General features: G+C 43.2%; 1 protein-coding gene across 3 annotated transcripts in view; it reads right to left on the bottom strand.

Annotated features, from left to right (window-relative positions):
- Positions 1–15,457, bottom strand: part of BCL11A (BCL11 transcription factor A) — a 261,059-nt gene that overhangs the window by 8,598 nt on the left and 237,004 nt on the right. For 2 of the 3 annotated variants that reach the window (XM_081188531.1, XM_081188532.1), the window contains exon 3: positions 5,325–12,185. In XM_081188531.1, coding sequence (XP_081044657.1) covers positions 10,183–12,185 — 2,003 coding nt within the window. In that variant the 3' untranslated portion in view covers positions 5,325–10,182. Of the gene's footprint in view, positions 1–5,324; positions 12,186–15,457 lie in introns of those variants that run through there. The other variant, XM_081188533.1, reaches the window with a different exon arrangement.

Raw genomic sequence — 15,457 nt, forward strand, 5'->3', positions numbered from 1 at the left:
AATGGGCCCAGCTCTGCATTAAAGTAGCCAGGTGAAAAAGAGGACAGGGCTCCTGCAACTTCTATGGTTGTACAGAAGAGGGGGATTTAAGCAGCAGTAGCCTGTTATGCCAACATTTTCTTTTCTACACCCCAAGAGATGCAGGGAGATGCCTTACCTCGAATCAGACCTTTGATCTATCTAGCTCAGTGCTGCCTACACGGACTGGGTTCTAGGCAGGGGATATTCCCAGACCTTCCTGGAGATGCTGGGGGATTGAAAATGGGACCTTCTGCATGCAAAGGAGGTGCTATGACCATTCGCCTCGGGGGGTGAGTTCCACCTCGCCACCTTACTCTGTTGCTAGTAGAAAAGGGAAGGGACAAGTGATGGAGACAGATATAGTAATTTAGAAAGGCACAGAGGAGTCAGAAGAAGAAGAAGAAGAGGAGTTTGGATTTGATATCCCGCTTTATCACTACCCTAAGGAGTCTCAAAGCAGCTAACAATCTCCTTTTCCCTTCCTCCCCCACAACAAACACTCTGTGAGGTGAGTGAGGCTGAGAGACTTCAGAGAAGTATGACTAGCCCAAGGTCACCCAGCAGCTGCATGTGGAGGAGTGGGGAATCGAACCCGGTTCACCAGATTACGAATCCACCGCTCTTAACCACAACACCACACTGTACACAAATACAGGGAGAGAGGAGTGAAGCGTTTGGAAAGGTGGTAAGAATAAAAAATGGACTGCAAGGAAGGGGGAGTAAAGGAAGCTACTTGAGATAATTCAAAGATTGTGTACAACAAGACAGGTGGGAAGAATCCTCGTCTTTGGCTTGAGACATTGTCATAACAGCAGAGAGAAGCATTAGCGAGACGTCCCTTAGAACTAGGATGAAGCAGAAGGTCTGTGGCAGAAAAGGCAAACTGGTGAGCTTCTCCTCACAAAGGAGATAAACTAAAGCCAGAGATGTGAAGAGAAGCATCCTTTGAGTGGTCCTGATGTGAGAAGAGCAGAGGCATCAAGAGTGGCTGCCTTCTGGATCCTGTCCAGGGAGGAGAAAAGACAAAGCAGACCCTACTTTTTAAAAAATAAAAAATAAAATCAAAATGATGAGAAGCTGGAGATCTAGGAAGAGCAGAGGTGAAAAGTGTCACAAAAGTTCACCAAGGAAAGAAAGTTGAGGATGGCAGAATTATTATCTGGGACTAATTGATGGCCATCTATGAGAATCATGCAGAAAAACTTTATCTTAAAACTATGGTTTCAGCAAAGAAATTGAAAAAGCCAAACTGGAGGAGTGGGGAGTCAAGGAGAATCGATAGACAATAAATACATCACTCAAAGCCAGTCTAAAAAATGTTTGCCATGGGGACTGGTACCTCCTTAGTAAACGCCGGCTGTGTAGTGAAGAGCACAATGTGCCAGTCTGAACTGTTTCGTTCTGGGTGCCTTCAGCCCATGTCAGTGGTGTTTACTGGTGGGGACTTTCACTCTATCAACATGCTGGCCTGGAGCTGTTCTTAATTTAAACAGTATGTCCTGAGCTCAGGGTGTAAGTGTGGTGAGTGGAACATCCAGGACAGGTCTCACTTGAGGAGTTTAAAAGGGAATGGAAACATTCCATTAGCAGGAATGAGGAGGCCCATGATATTTCTTAATCAGTTTTAGTGCAAGGTGGGGGAATCTGTAATCCTCCAGTCCCTACCAACCTCTGCAACATGGCCAACGGTCAGTTACGAGGGGAGTCATAGTCTCACAATGCGCAAAGGAAAGGGATGGACCTGAACCAAAAGAAAGGGGAATCTCAAGAAACTGTTTTTCTGTATATATAGTAACTGCCCAAAAGCTACACAACCCCTAGGGTGCCTCTGGCAAACGAGCATCACCAATGAATATTCTTCTGCAGTCAGTTGACAATGTTTGAATGTCAAATTTGCAAACTCCAAGGCAGCCCATGCCACCTCCCTCCCTGGATTTTAAGAAGTCATGGCATGCAAGCACTACCAGACGACCGCAGAAGAAACAGCACAGGCAACGAGAGGGTCTTGTTCACACCATGCAAACTCACTGTCACTCACCTTCACAAGTGCTCTGTGAGATTTGTATTTTAGAGGCAGGGAGCTGGCAGTCACCTGCCTAAAACAGTCCAGTGAGTCCATGGCAAATGTGGGCTTTGTTGACCTCTAGCTCAACTCTTTAGCTAACAGGCTACAAAACTGTGAGGTTGGTGGGAGACCAGAAAAGGGAAAGGCAGCACAGCCTTGGCTATCAATGGCTACCAGCCACAGCGGCTTTGTTTTCCCTCCACTGTTGGAGAAAGTATGCTTCTGAATACCAGTTATTGGAGAGCGGAAGTGAGGAGACTGCTGTAATGCTCGCGTCCTGTTTGCGGGTTTCGCAAGGGCATTTGGTTAGCCACTTTGAGAACAGGATGCAGGACTAAGATGGGCCTCATCTGTCTTCTTCCACAAAGAATCAGCAAGGAATGTGGATAATTGTTGGCATCGGTCTGCCTTGGGAGACAATGGAGGAGCGCGTCTTTGGGAGTGGTGTCAAAATGTTGGAAGGCTACAGCAACTGCTGTGGTTGTAGGGACCAATACAGGAGAGACTTGTTTTGTTGCATCTGGGGCAGCTGAAGGTGTCCGCTTGTGCTGTTGCAGGTGAACCAGGATGTTTCTTCTCTCCGTGCTCCTCCCAGCAGTCATTCCTATGGACGCATGACCTGATAAGTCTCCAGGCACTCTGGTCATCTGCAAGGGATCCCCACATGGCAGGTTAAGAGATCGCCCCATAAAGGTCAACCAAATCTGGAGACTGCAAGAGAACAATGAAGGTGGAGGATTTGAAGAAGACAGCAAATTATATAGAAGCCAGGAAGAAAAGGAAGGAGAGTGGGTAGCAGAAAACTGAGAATCCAAAGCCCGTTTGGATAAAAGTGTTTTCTACCACAGAGGGATGCCCATCAGGTGGGCAGGGGCAAATGACATGGAGCATTGATTTTGCTAGGAAGAGACACTCCCTAGTTTTGCCACAGGTTGTTCCACATGATTTTAATATTCCAGTGGATTTAATATTCAAGTGCATGTTTCATTTTTTTGGAGGGGGGAAGTTACGGTTGGAGAAAGAGAATCCAGAAGTGCAATAAAAGCACCATAAAGGGAGGGTAAAAGGGCTGGTATGAAACTGGAAATTAAAAGGGTAGCTTGAAGAAGGAAGGGGTGGCAGAATGTGTATTATAGAATAGCCATAATAGCGGCTATGTTTTACCTCCACTGTAGGAGACGGTATGCCTCTGTAGCAATTGTTGGGAATCAGAAGTTGAGAGACTACTGTTGCACTCAGGTATTGAATGTGGGCATCCCATAGGCATCTGATTGGCCACTGTGAGAACAGATGGCTGGACCAGGTGGGCCTTTGGTCTGATTGACAAGGGATTTTCTTATGACTTTTAACTGGTTCCACGGCCATTCCTTCTCTCCAGGACAATGGAGGTGTGTGAGTGATTCCCCCCCCCCGATCCTCAGCACCCTCTTCAAATTATGATCTATTCATGACAGCTAAACTGGAATAAAGTGATGTAAATTTTAGTGTCAATATGGTTGATGGGACATTTTGTCCCCAAAAATGATTCCTGGGTTGCCTGCCTTATGTTTATAGATGAGAGAAGTTTTGATCAGAATGGGCCAACTTCTGTACTTGTCCATGGATTTCCAGAATCGTGGCTTCTTGTTATGAATTTCCAGAGGCATGGCTATGTTAGTCTTGAAATTGCCCCTAATCTCCATTGCCAAAGCATGTGTTTGCATGTGCAAGGTCTAAACACTGGCACTGCTGGCTAAAGGATGCCGGCTATCAAGAAAGGCCTCCATCTGTAAAACTTAGAGAGCCACTGCCAGTGAAAATAGTGAATAATGGCCTAGGCTAGATGGATTCAGGGAGTAATTCGGGGACTAGGTTCATTCAAAGACTACTTTTTAAGATGTGGTCATTTACTTATACATACACCTGTCATTCTCTTATGAGCTAAAATGTTGCAGACCACATGGACCAGAGAAGTAGGTACAGGGAAGAGTAAGCAGAAGCAGCAACGTCATAAACCATGACTACACCTTTCATGGTGATATCATAATAAACATAGCGTGGGCCAGATTCAACAAATGAGTCCACTAGTAGAAGCCTGAACAGGGATTTCTGCTAGCACAGTGGAGCTTCCCTGTTCCTCCTGCAGCCCCCACCCCCACCTTAGGCTCTGGGAGGTGGGACTTTCACTAAGCATAGGTGACCATTTCTAGTTCCCATGCAATGGAAATCAGATGCCCTTCACTTTACAGTGGTACCTCGGGTTACATACACTAGGTTACAGACTCTGCTAACCCAGAAATAGTGCTTCAGGTTAAGAACTTTGCTTCAGGATAAGAACCGAAATCGGGCTCCGGCGGCGCAGCGGCAGCAGGAGGCCCCATTAGCTAAAGTGGTGCTTCAGGTTAAGAACAGTTTCAGCTTAAGTACGGACCTCTGGAACGAATTAAGTACTTAACCTGAGGTACCACTGTACTATGATATTGTATGTGAAATGCTAGGCAAGCTAATCTTGTTTCTTTATTATTAAATATCATCGTTGTTGCGCACGAGGAGCTCTACGCAAGCAAGGGCTCCCTCATTCTATGACATGGTAGTGGCGTTGTACATGAAGCTCTCCCAACATTAAAGAGCTGCACGCTACTCAGTGCCTCAAAAACCTGGAGCAGTGTGAGATGGACCAGTTGCTGACATAATTTTGAAAGTTATGCCAACCAGGTTGGTGGGTGTACTAGGTTACCATGTTGTTTGCCCAGCTAGGGGGTGCAGTGGGGAAACGCCATAGCTTAATGGTAGGGCATCTGCCTTTCAAGCAGAAGGTCCCCGGTTCAATCCCAGGCATCTCCAGGTGAAGCGCAGAATGTCCCCCACCTGAAATCCCAGAAAGCTTCTGCCAGTCAGTATAGACAGCACTGACCTAGACAGACCAATGGTCCGACTTGGTATAAGACAGCTTCCCATGTTCCTAGTGGAGTTCAGTCCTCAGCCAATGGACAACTGAGCGGTGATGTATTTTGGGTCCTTTCCACTTGGATGCGTAACATGAGACCAACCCATGCAAAAGCATGGGGGCACGGGGGCCGGCAGGAGGGGGAAATATAGAATTTCCTCAGTTACTTAAAACAAGTGATGTATTTTGAGGAGGCGTTGGACAAAATAAGGCAATGCTACTGAATGAGAACAATGTGACAATTCCTTACAAATTAAAAAGGCAAATGAGAAATGAGCCATTCTGTTACACTAGGAAGAGCAAGAGACGGTATCACAGAGGTATGTGTTTTTAATAAAGCAAATAGATGCTGCAACATGCAGTATTCGTAAAACTTGACAACATATACAGACCTCTCAGGAGGAAAAATATATATATATGTAATCAGAACCAGAGTCCAGATATTTAAAGACAATGTATACACAACGTTTTGATAAAACCTATCCATTGTACAGAATATATAAAAAGAAGAGCAGCTCCCATCCCGGCTTTCGTTCCAACCGGACAAAATGTGAGAAAGAGATTGTTCCCCAAGTGGTTGGGCAAAGTTGGGGCTGCTTTTGGGGGTGCGCAGCACAGACATTCCCCATGCGCCCCCAGAGTGCAGGCAGGCGCGCCCACAAGCAGCTTCCGCTTTCGCTACGGCACCGGGTGGCACAACAGAGATGTTTCCAGTTCACCTGTCGCGTTGGGTTTTGAGTTTATTTTAAGGTGGGCAAGGGAGGGGCTCGCAGGGAGGGAGTTGCATATTGTTTCCGTTTCTGAGCTTGTCTGTGATTGTACGCAATGGAGCAGGAAGTGGGGGCTGGGGGGGAGGGCTGGCTGAGAGTCCCTTTTCACAGACGAATATGAATGAATTGGATGTTGTGGCCAATCAGTTCATCTTCCATTCTTAAGAGGGGAAATGGGGGGGGGGGGTCATCCGTATGGAAAAGAAAGGTCCCCTCCGCTGAAAAAATAAAATAAAGCAAGATCTTTGCTCTTAATACAAGACACTGTTCCCAGGGGCAAAGCATTTTATTGTGATATAAATAGGGAGCTTTCTGGGTCTTTAGGCTACTAATACGTACATCAAAATGCCCCCGTGAAGAAAACCTCGTGGTCTTCTCTTAAAAGCTGCTTCTCTCGCTGAGGGAAATTTACAGTGTGTGTCAAATGAGGACACGCAAAGCTTATGGAATGTACTTTAAGCAGTTTTTTTTATTTTTTTATTTATTTTTCAATTAAGGGACAAAATGGGTGAATGAACAGGGTAATGCAGACAACTGCCCGATTTATAAAAATAAAAAAATAAAAAATAAAAATAAAACCCCAAAAAACACAGACAGTGGTTTTCCCAATAGAACTTAACAAAGACTAGAACAAAAACCAAAAGAAAAAATACAATAAAGAGCCAGGTTGCCAATGACCTTTGGTCATCTAAATAATAATAATAAAAAAACAATTAAAAAAAAAACAAAGATCAAATCCAACGCCTCTGTTCTGAACAGAGCGTGTAAGCAATAATAAATAGTGACTTCCATAGTAAAAGATAAAATTTCAAGTTACGACAAACAGCTTTCATTACAGGAATAGAAAAGGCCCATAATAACAAAATATTTTGCATTGCCATATACAAAAAAGGTTTCGTATCCAGAGGGGCTCCTCTCTCTCTCTCGCTCTCTCTGTCTCTCTCGCTCTGTCTCTCTTTTTTTTAATATGCTTTGCATATGAAATCCTTTCCGATCTAAATATATAAAGCACCATTTAATTTTTTTTTTTCTTTTTGGCAATGGAAAAAAAAACCTGCGAAACTTTTTAATTTTTTTTCTTCCTTTCGTTCTAGTTTTTTTTTAATTTTTTTTTTCTCCTTTTACTGCATATGAAGATTTTTATTTTTAAAGATGCTGGAATGTAAAGGGGTAAGAGAAGAAGAAAAAAGGGGACGAAAGAGCACACTACGGAACAAACCAACATCATCACCTTGCATTACTGCATACAATATGGCAGCGGAAAGAAAAGTAACCCCCTTTGATATGTACAACCATCTGCAACGCTCATTAAGTGCGACATTCAAACAGATTCTTTCTCTCTCTTTTTTTCCTCCCCACCCTCCCTCCCCCCAAAACAGCCATTATATGGCCTCTTAGCTGTACAATGTCACACTTTTTCTTCTAAAAAAAAAAAAATGGTTTTTTCAAACATACAAATAATTTGCACTATATTATCCTGCCAAATTAAAAAAATATACTGTGGCAGCCTGTTTGTTTTGTGTGTGTGCGTGCGTGTGTGTATGTGTGTTTTTCCACTACCAAAAAAAGGTACAATGATACCTTTTCTTTCTTTTCTTTTTTTTTAAAGAGAAACAAGCAACAGTTAAAAATACAAGCTTCATTATAAATACTATAGTGCCTACTCTAGGTGAACATTAAATTCAAATACCATTCTAGAAATTACAGAAAAAAGAGACCATAAATGTGTTTTTCTTCTTGTTTGTTTGTTTGTTTTCTCTTCTTCTTAGCATAGGAACCAACAGGAGTGTGCATTTTCCTATATTTTAAGTACTATATATTCTTAACCCTTTCCCCAATGTATTTATTTTACAACCTGAAGAGTTCTGTATATAACCAAGGCATAGGATTTTCCACTACTGGTTTTCAATGAAGAGCAGGTCTTGTACACCACCAAGACAATAAACCCTAAAATACAAGTTTGTTTTTTTCTCCCCTAAACAAAATGAAGTGTTTTCGTTAAAAAAAAAAATCATAACATTTATATTTAAAAAAGTTTTGTACAAAAAAACCCAAACCCATCCTTGCACTGTAGGAGTGAGAGCAATCATTCGTTATTTTTTATATAATTGTACGACCTGTTCCCATTCACAGCGCCGTAACGTTGAGTCGCAGTCATTAAGTCAAGTAAAACGGCAAGCTGGCAGAGTTTCTTATATGCTCCTCATGAGATCATGCTCATATATATTTTTTAATTTTTTTTCCATTAATCTTGCAATTTTTCCCTTAAAAGTATAGAGACCTGTAAACTGGGAAAATTGTACAGTGCATTTAAATTGTCCTATCTGAGCAGTCTTAAAAGGTTTTTTTTTTATACTCAACCTGTGTACCTCTGATTAAAGGAAAAAGAGACATACACAACAGGCAGAGTCAAGTGCTATGTGAACATCCAACGGGGCAGATCCTAGCTTAATCATAAAAACAATGAATCCTTTTCCCATGTCAACACAACGAGCACATAGCATATGGTGAAAAGAAACAAAATGAAGTACAACTTTTAGGGAGCACAGACATACTCTCTGCTACTCTTTTTAAATTATCTTTCTCTCTTCTTCTTTTTCAGAATGTCACACTTCAAGGCAAATCTTAATAGTTCATAGTTAATCATCATATCAATATTAGCTTATAACCTGTTCTTAGTTTTAAATGGCAAGCAGTACCACATTGTGCTAAAAATCACTGTGTGTTTTTTGTTTTTTTGCTATGTGTTACACTCAGTAAAATATTATTGCCGGCCTGTTTTATATGTCTTTCCCTATATAGAGAGAGAGATCAATAGATTGATATGCGGTAGGTATGCAAGGTTGTACGTTTCTAATTTGATTGTCAAGTTGACAACCAACTTAATTCGGATATTTACTTATTTTCATTCTTCTTCCTTTTAGGTTTTGTGTCCTTTTGTGTGCCAGAATCACTAAAAGATATTGGTAAAATCTTTAAAACATGAATTTTCTTCCTAGTGTATTTAATCATCTTTCAAGGCCTTCTGCACTTTTCACATTCATTTTCTTCTTATTTTTTAATCATCAGAATAATGATCAGAATCTCAAAATTGCAAGGGGCGGGGCAAAGAGAGGGAGACAGGGTATTGGTTGGGTAACAGGATGAGAGAAAAATCATCTGCAATGGTCCCGGGATGTTTTCAACACTCTGGAGGGGAATCAATTTGGGTTGTATTCAACCAAGTTATACTCAGAGTAAATCCTCTGAAATCAATGCACTTAAATTAGTCTTGTCCATTCTTTTCAACGGAGCTACTCTTAAGTAGGACTAAGACTTGCTACAACCCTTTGAATTAGGTGACTTTGGGCTGAGGTTAGTTGGAACAGGAGTGCATGGGTAGGATCGAATGATGATTAACTAGGACGTATTGGGTTTCCTTTCTTAATTATTTGATTTAGGTAGCCACTGTTGTGAGAAATACAATATAGAGTTATCGGCTAGGTCCTAAAGGACTCGTTTACATTGCCCAGTGCGAAAGTTGAGCTACAAGTTTAGAACAAGTAGGGTTGCCACCAACATGGCTTAAATAGATTCAAGGCACTCGGATTTCCATTTCTTAAACCAAATGATAGTACAAATTTACCTTTTTTTCTTTTATGTCCTTATTTTTCAATTAAAGGCCTACTTTTTCCCTTCCCTCCCCCACCACAAAAACAACTGATACGTTAACATCCTTTTAAAGACAGAAATTGAGATAACACTGTGGGATACCCTTTTTCCCTTTTCAGTGTTATCCATCTGTCCAGAGAGGGTTAATTCAAAGAACATTGCCCCTATACATTTCAAAACAAAACTGTGCATGATATGTGTCACAGAATGCACGTAGCATGGTTGGTTCTGTTAAAAAATGTTTTCATTCTGATTTTCCTCCCCCTCTCTTTTTCCTAGAACATTACAGGAAATGGGTACATAGCTGTCTGAGTTAGTATTTGGGTGGGTGGGTGGGTATTATCATTTTGTTTGCTCAGCAACCAATCAGGGGACAATTTTTTTAAAAAAACAGCCATAACATACCATACATGCTGTCTAATTTTTTTAAAAAAAAAATTAACAAACATACACAACATGTAAATTATTGCACAAGAGAAAGGCTCAAAGTTTGCGTAGTATTGCCCCCAATACAGATCATGCATTCAAATGGTGAAAACAGAAACGAAAAGAGGAAAAATTAAAAAAATAAAAAATGAAAATGAAAACAGGTGTGCTGGTGACTAGCACTTTCTTAATATCATCCTTAGCTTCCATTATTTTACTCACAAGGGACTAGAAAATCTCTACACCGGGGTGGGGTGGGGGTGGGGGTGGGGTGGGGAGTTGGTTGGGGAAAGGGAGGAGAAGGGGGACATGTTAATATACCTCTATTCAGTTTTTATGTCATTATTCAAGACTCGATCACTGTGCCATTTTTTCATGTGTTTTTCCAGGGTACTGTACACGCTAAAAGGCATCTTACAAATTTCACATTTGTAAACGTCCTTCCCCACCTGACCATGCGTTTTCATGTGCCTGGTGAGTTTGCTACTCTGGGCGCACGCGTAGTTACACAGCTCACATTTATAAGGCCTTTCCCCAGTGTGGCTCCTCCTGTGGACAGTGAGGTTACTACAGTTCTTGAAGACTTTCCCACAGTACTCACAAGTGTCGCTGCGTCTGCCCTCTTTTGAACTAGGCCTTCCAGGGCCTGGACCACTAATATGCGGGGTGCTCCCTCCACTTCCTGTACCGCTGCGGCCTGATATCCCTCCATCCATCTCCCCAGGAGGCGTCGAGAAGCGTAAACTTCCGTTTTCGGAGGAGTGTTCAGAGGAGGAAGCAAAAGGCGATTGTCGGGAGTCTCCAAAGTTGAGGAATGGATCTTTTAGCTGCCGAGAGGCAGCGTACCCAGCTAGCCACTGGGAGTAAACATTTTCAGTGTTAGGCATAGCTGTTGCGGGAAGGTCAAACTCCTTTTCAAGTTTGATGCGTTTGGAGAAAGGGCTTAGGGAGCTCGGGCTACCCAAGAGCAGCTTTTTTGACAAACCTCCGGAGGCAGATTCACCAGGGGAACACCCCCGACCATTAATAGCGCCATCGTCGAGGCGATCGGATTCACCAGCTACCGAGTCTTCGTCGCAAGTGTCTCTATGTACCTCAGATTCGGACAAATGCCCTCGTTTATGTTTCTCTCCAAGGACCTGGTGGAAGGCCTCGCTGAAGTGCTGCATGGAGCTCAAAACCATTCCTTGCATGACATCCGGCATGGAGCGGTTCTCATCGACAGACCGGGAGTTGTTCTCATGGTGACGAGCTGCTTCTAGATTAATGCCAAACCCATAGTCTGGCCGTTCATTTTCAGTCAAATCCTCCTCTTCTTCTTCCTCTTCCTCTTCTTCCTCCTCCTCCTCCTCCTCTTCCTCTTCATCCCCGTTTTCTGGAATCATATTGGAATCATTCTCACTCTTAAACTTGGCCACTACGGATTTTAGGGCACTGCTAGCACTGCCAACAAGGTCACTGGTTCCAGGCTCTGGGGAGCTGGCCGTGGAGAGGCCATCGTCAGACTTCACTGTCATTGGGGAGGATTTGTGCATATGGGTTTTCATGTGGCGTTTTAGCTTGCTTGCTTGAGTGCACGCGTGGTCGCATAGGTTGCACTTGTAAGGTTTTTCTCCAGTGTGGCTGCGGCGGTGGACAACTAAGTTGCTCTGAAACTTGAAGGTTTTCCCACAAAATTCACAGGACTTGGATTTGACGGGAGGCTGGGAAGGGGGAGGAGCGGGAAGTGGAGGGAGAGGCGGCGTGGCCAGAAAGGGTGGCTTGCTGCCTGGCTGGAATGGTTGCAGTAACCTTTGCATAGGACTGGGCCGGTTCGGTGACAATGGCGGACTAGAGGTGTTTCCAGCTAACTCCCGAAGCCGCCTGGAGAAATCCATTGCTGGGGGCTCCATGGCCATGGGGTTGAGTCGCAGCACCCTGTCAAAGGCACTGGGGTGATGGGTTGCAAGGGCCATTTCTTCGGCACCCAAGCGTTCTATGCGGTGTGGATCCAAGTGATGCCTTGGAGGGGGACTAAACAAAGGCGGCGTGGGAGGGAAGCGCCCTTCTCCGAGACCCGAAGCTTCTCTTGCAACTGATCCGGGTATTCTAAGGAGGTTAAAGGGATTATTGTCTGCAATGTGGATCCCGTGGAGCGGTGGCTGTGAAGGGCATTCGGCACCTAGTCCTGATGGGATACCAACCCGCGGTGTTAGGGGGCTTCCGTGGTCACTTTCTAAGTAGATTCTTAATCCATGAGTGTTCTGTGCGTGTTGCAAGAGAAACCAGGCGCTGTTGAATGGCTGTTTACATGTTGTACATGTGTAGCTGCTGGGTTCATCTTTACCTGCAAAAAACAAAACAAAACACCACAGTAGCATCAATGTTTAATAACCAAATAGCTTCCTTAAGAACGTCAGACAAGACCTGCTGCTGGACCAGACCCAAGATCTTTCTAGTCTCCCACCCTGCTTCCCACCATGGCCAATTGGATGCTTCCGGGAAACCCACAAGCTGGGCTTAAAGGCAATAGCTAACTCCAACTGTTGATGATCCCCAGGAACTGGCATTCAGTGACAAACTACCTCTGAACATGAAGATCCCACTGAGCCATCAAGATGGACCTCTCAACTCTGTGATTGTGTCTGATCCTTTTCTAAAGCCATCCCCAATCATCTGTCAACCAATTTCATTTGATGACCCCTAAGTTCTAGTATTTCATATTTCTACATCATGAATAATTTTATAAACCTCTGCTTTATATGCCTGGTATTTGTTGACTCTTTTTACTCTTTCTTGAAAGTCATTCCTTTCCTCAGAAATAAACTTCAGCAATAAGTGCAAACACTTTAACACATAAGCAGATACACTCCACATATAGCTAAGGCCTTGATCCTAGTCCAATTTATACCAACGCACATTGTGGCCATAATCCTAAGCATAGTTTACTTAAGAGTAAGACCCATTGAGCTCAGTGGGGCATACTGCTATGTAGATATGCACTGCTATAATTGTAATCTAAAGCCAGAAGTATCAAGTCTCTGGATTTGGAGTAGTTCTGCTATGGTCTCATGGGATTAATCTGATCCATTATTGGCGGATCATAGGATACTGTGATCCTAACAGTATTTAACCTATGGGCATTGAATAACTTCAAATTTAGGTACCTCCACTAATTTTTAATGAGATTATTTAAACATACATTTTCTGGTTTACTTCCAAGGAAGTATTTTAGTGCACATGGTTATGGTCTAGTGTTGCAATCCTAACCGTACTTATTTCCAAGTAAGTCCTGCTTAAATAAATTATGAAAATACATGCCAAAGATAAGGGTGCATATCTCATAGGATAAGCCAATTAATTATATGCCAGTCCTCATTTGGAAGCATGTGATTTTTGTTTTTTTGTTTTTTAAAAAACTTATTCTGTAAAAAACCTTGTTTCAAGCTGTCAGCTGAGAAAATGAAGCCTGAAATATATGATATAGTACAGCCTTTCTTTCTCCAACTGGCTTATGGGTCACCCAAATAAATCTAGATAACCAGATGGCTGGATAGCTAGATAAACATGGATTTGGATAACTTGGATCCAACATCTGGCTAAGAAACTAGCTGAATATCCAAATTTAGAGGGGCTAAATAGAAGAAACCTACAGGAGCCATCTTGCTTTTCTTTAAAATGCTTAAGACTGTAAATGTCATTTTGAAATGCAGCTATATATCTGAAATTTGATATATCTATCTACTGTATAAGTAACAATTTATTTTAACCAGTATCACATGGTCCCGCTTCCTGCTATACTGATAACAACCATGTGACTGGCCCATGGTCGGCCAATAAGCAGGCGTGCCATCTATTGGGGGCCGACACCTTGATCCCCTCAATATTTGTTTTAGGAGGGGTGGGCCCCCTCAATCTTCAGGCAGCCCTATGCGCATGTGATGTCACACACCGCAGGTCCAGTGGCCATCTCCTCCAGAGCACTCGGCCTTCCACAATGCGCATGACATCGCACACGCGAAACAGCATTGCGCCCTCCCAATCTTGGGGGCAACCTCACGTCTCTGGCTATAGGATCTCAACTTTGCCCTACCCCTTATTAAGTCTACTCTGCTACCCCACATTGAATTCCTTGGTGTACTGTAATTTAAATATCACCTAGAAGAGCTGGCCCAATACATTTAGCAGCCTGAGGCAAGGACGAAATGGTCCTCCCACCTTGCTTTCTGGACTTGCAGTTAACTCTTACTTCAGCACTGGTGATTGGTCAGCATCCTCCACCACAGCTGAGGGCAACATGCTAACATAGGGCTACACGCTAACATTGAGCTTGTGACTGCAACCAGTTGTGCACTCTAGTTAAGCCCTAAACTCCATAGCGAATCTCAAGTCACCCCATATGCTAGACAAGTACCCACTAGTTTGTACCATCAATCCTACACACATCAGTGGAAGGTGGTTGTTGTTGTTTGCCATCTACTTGTTGAGTCTAGTCCCTTGACAGAAAACGGCAGTGATGCTTATCCTCTTTAGTTTTCCCTTGCAAATAGTCAGGTAGCTTGGACAATCACCAACAACGGTTCTTTGTACCCCCTTGGTAGTTGCCCACTTGGGAATCCCTGGTGCTGTCATTCCCAAGAGCAACTCCACATTTCACACTGCAATTCTGCTACACCTGCAGCAGACATATATCCATAAATAGCTTGTACAAATATGTGGGGGCCCTGATGCACGGACACAGAGATGCTTAAGGGCGCCTGCCTAAAGCTCACAGCATTTATGTGCTCACTGAAGGAAATACTGCTTCTCCCATTAGGAGCACGACTGTCACATTCAGTGCAGTTCTGCCAGGCCACAGATGAGGAAACCATGACCCTCCAGAAATGGTTAAGACTTTAATGCCCATCAACACCAGCCAGTCTTGCCAATGGTTGGGCATGATGGGAAATGCAGTCCAACAAAATGGAGAAGGACTGTGGTTTGATGGGAGAGGATGTCAAGGTCCCAAGTTCAATCCCCAGCATCTTTACATAAAGGTTCTTTGGAAGAAAGGAAATACCTCTCTATGAGGTTTTGGGATGGGTGCTGCTGAAGCTAAATGGACCAACTGTCTGACTAGTATAAAGCAGCATCATATGAATTGGAGAGAAAAAAATAAACTGTAAAAGGGATAAATCCTTATTGTTCTCTTTCAGTGGTCTGTTTCCACCAAAAACAATGGGGGGCATTGAGAGGACAGCAAAAATTAGCATAAATAAATATCTTGGCAGCTAATTGTGACATTAACAAACCATTCTGAAAATGCGGAAACTACCGAGCTCTTCCTGGGAATGCATGGGGGGGGCACGCACGCGCACGCACGCACACACACGCACACACACACACAGTGTATTTATATATACTGTACTAGTCTTTGAACAAGCAAGGCTTACAATGGTATTTGACTGTGTGCTGATCTTCTAGGCTGACCTGTGATTTACTTTACGGCGGTGTTTATAATCTCACTCAATATAACCCACTTGTGGGCAAATCTTTTTTACAAGATTAGACAGTAGATGCCAAAATTAGGTTTCCAAACATATGCCTAATGTACGTGCGGGTAGAGAGGAGGGAGGGAAG

The sequence above is a fragment of the Podarcis bocagei genome (assembly GCF_964188305.1).
Source record: "Podarcis bocagei genome assembly, chromosome: 3".
Taxonomy (NCBI): Eukaryota; Metazoa; Chordata; class Lepidosauria; order Squamata; family Lacertidae; genus Podarcis; species Podarcis bocagei.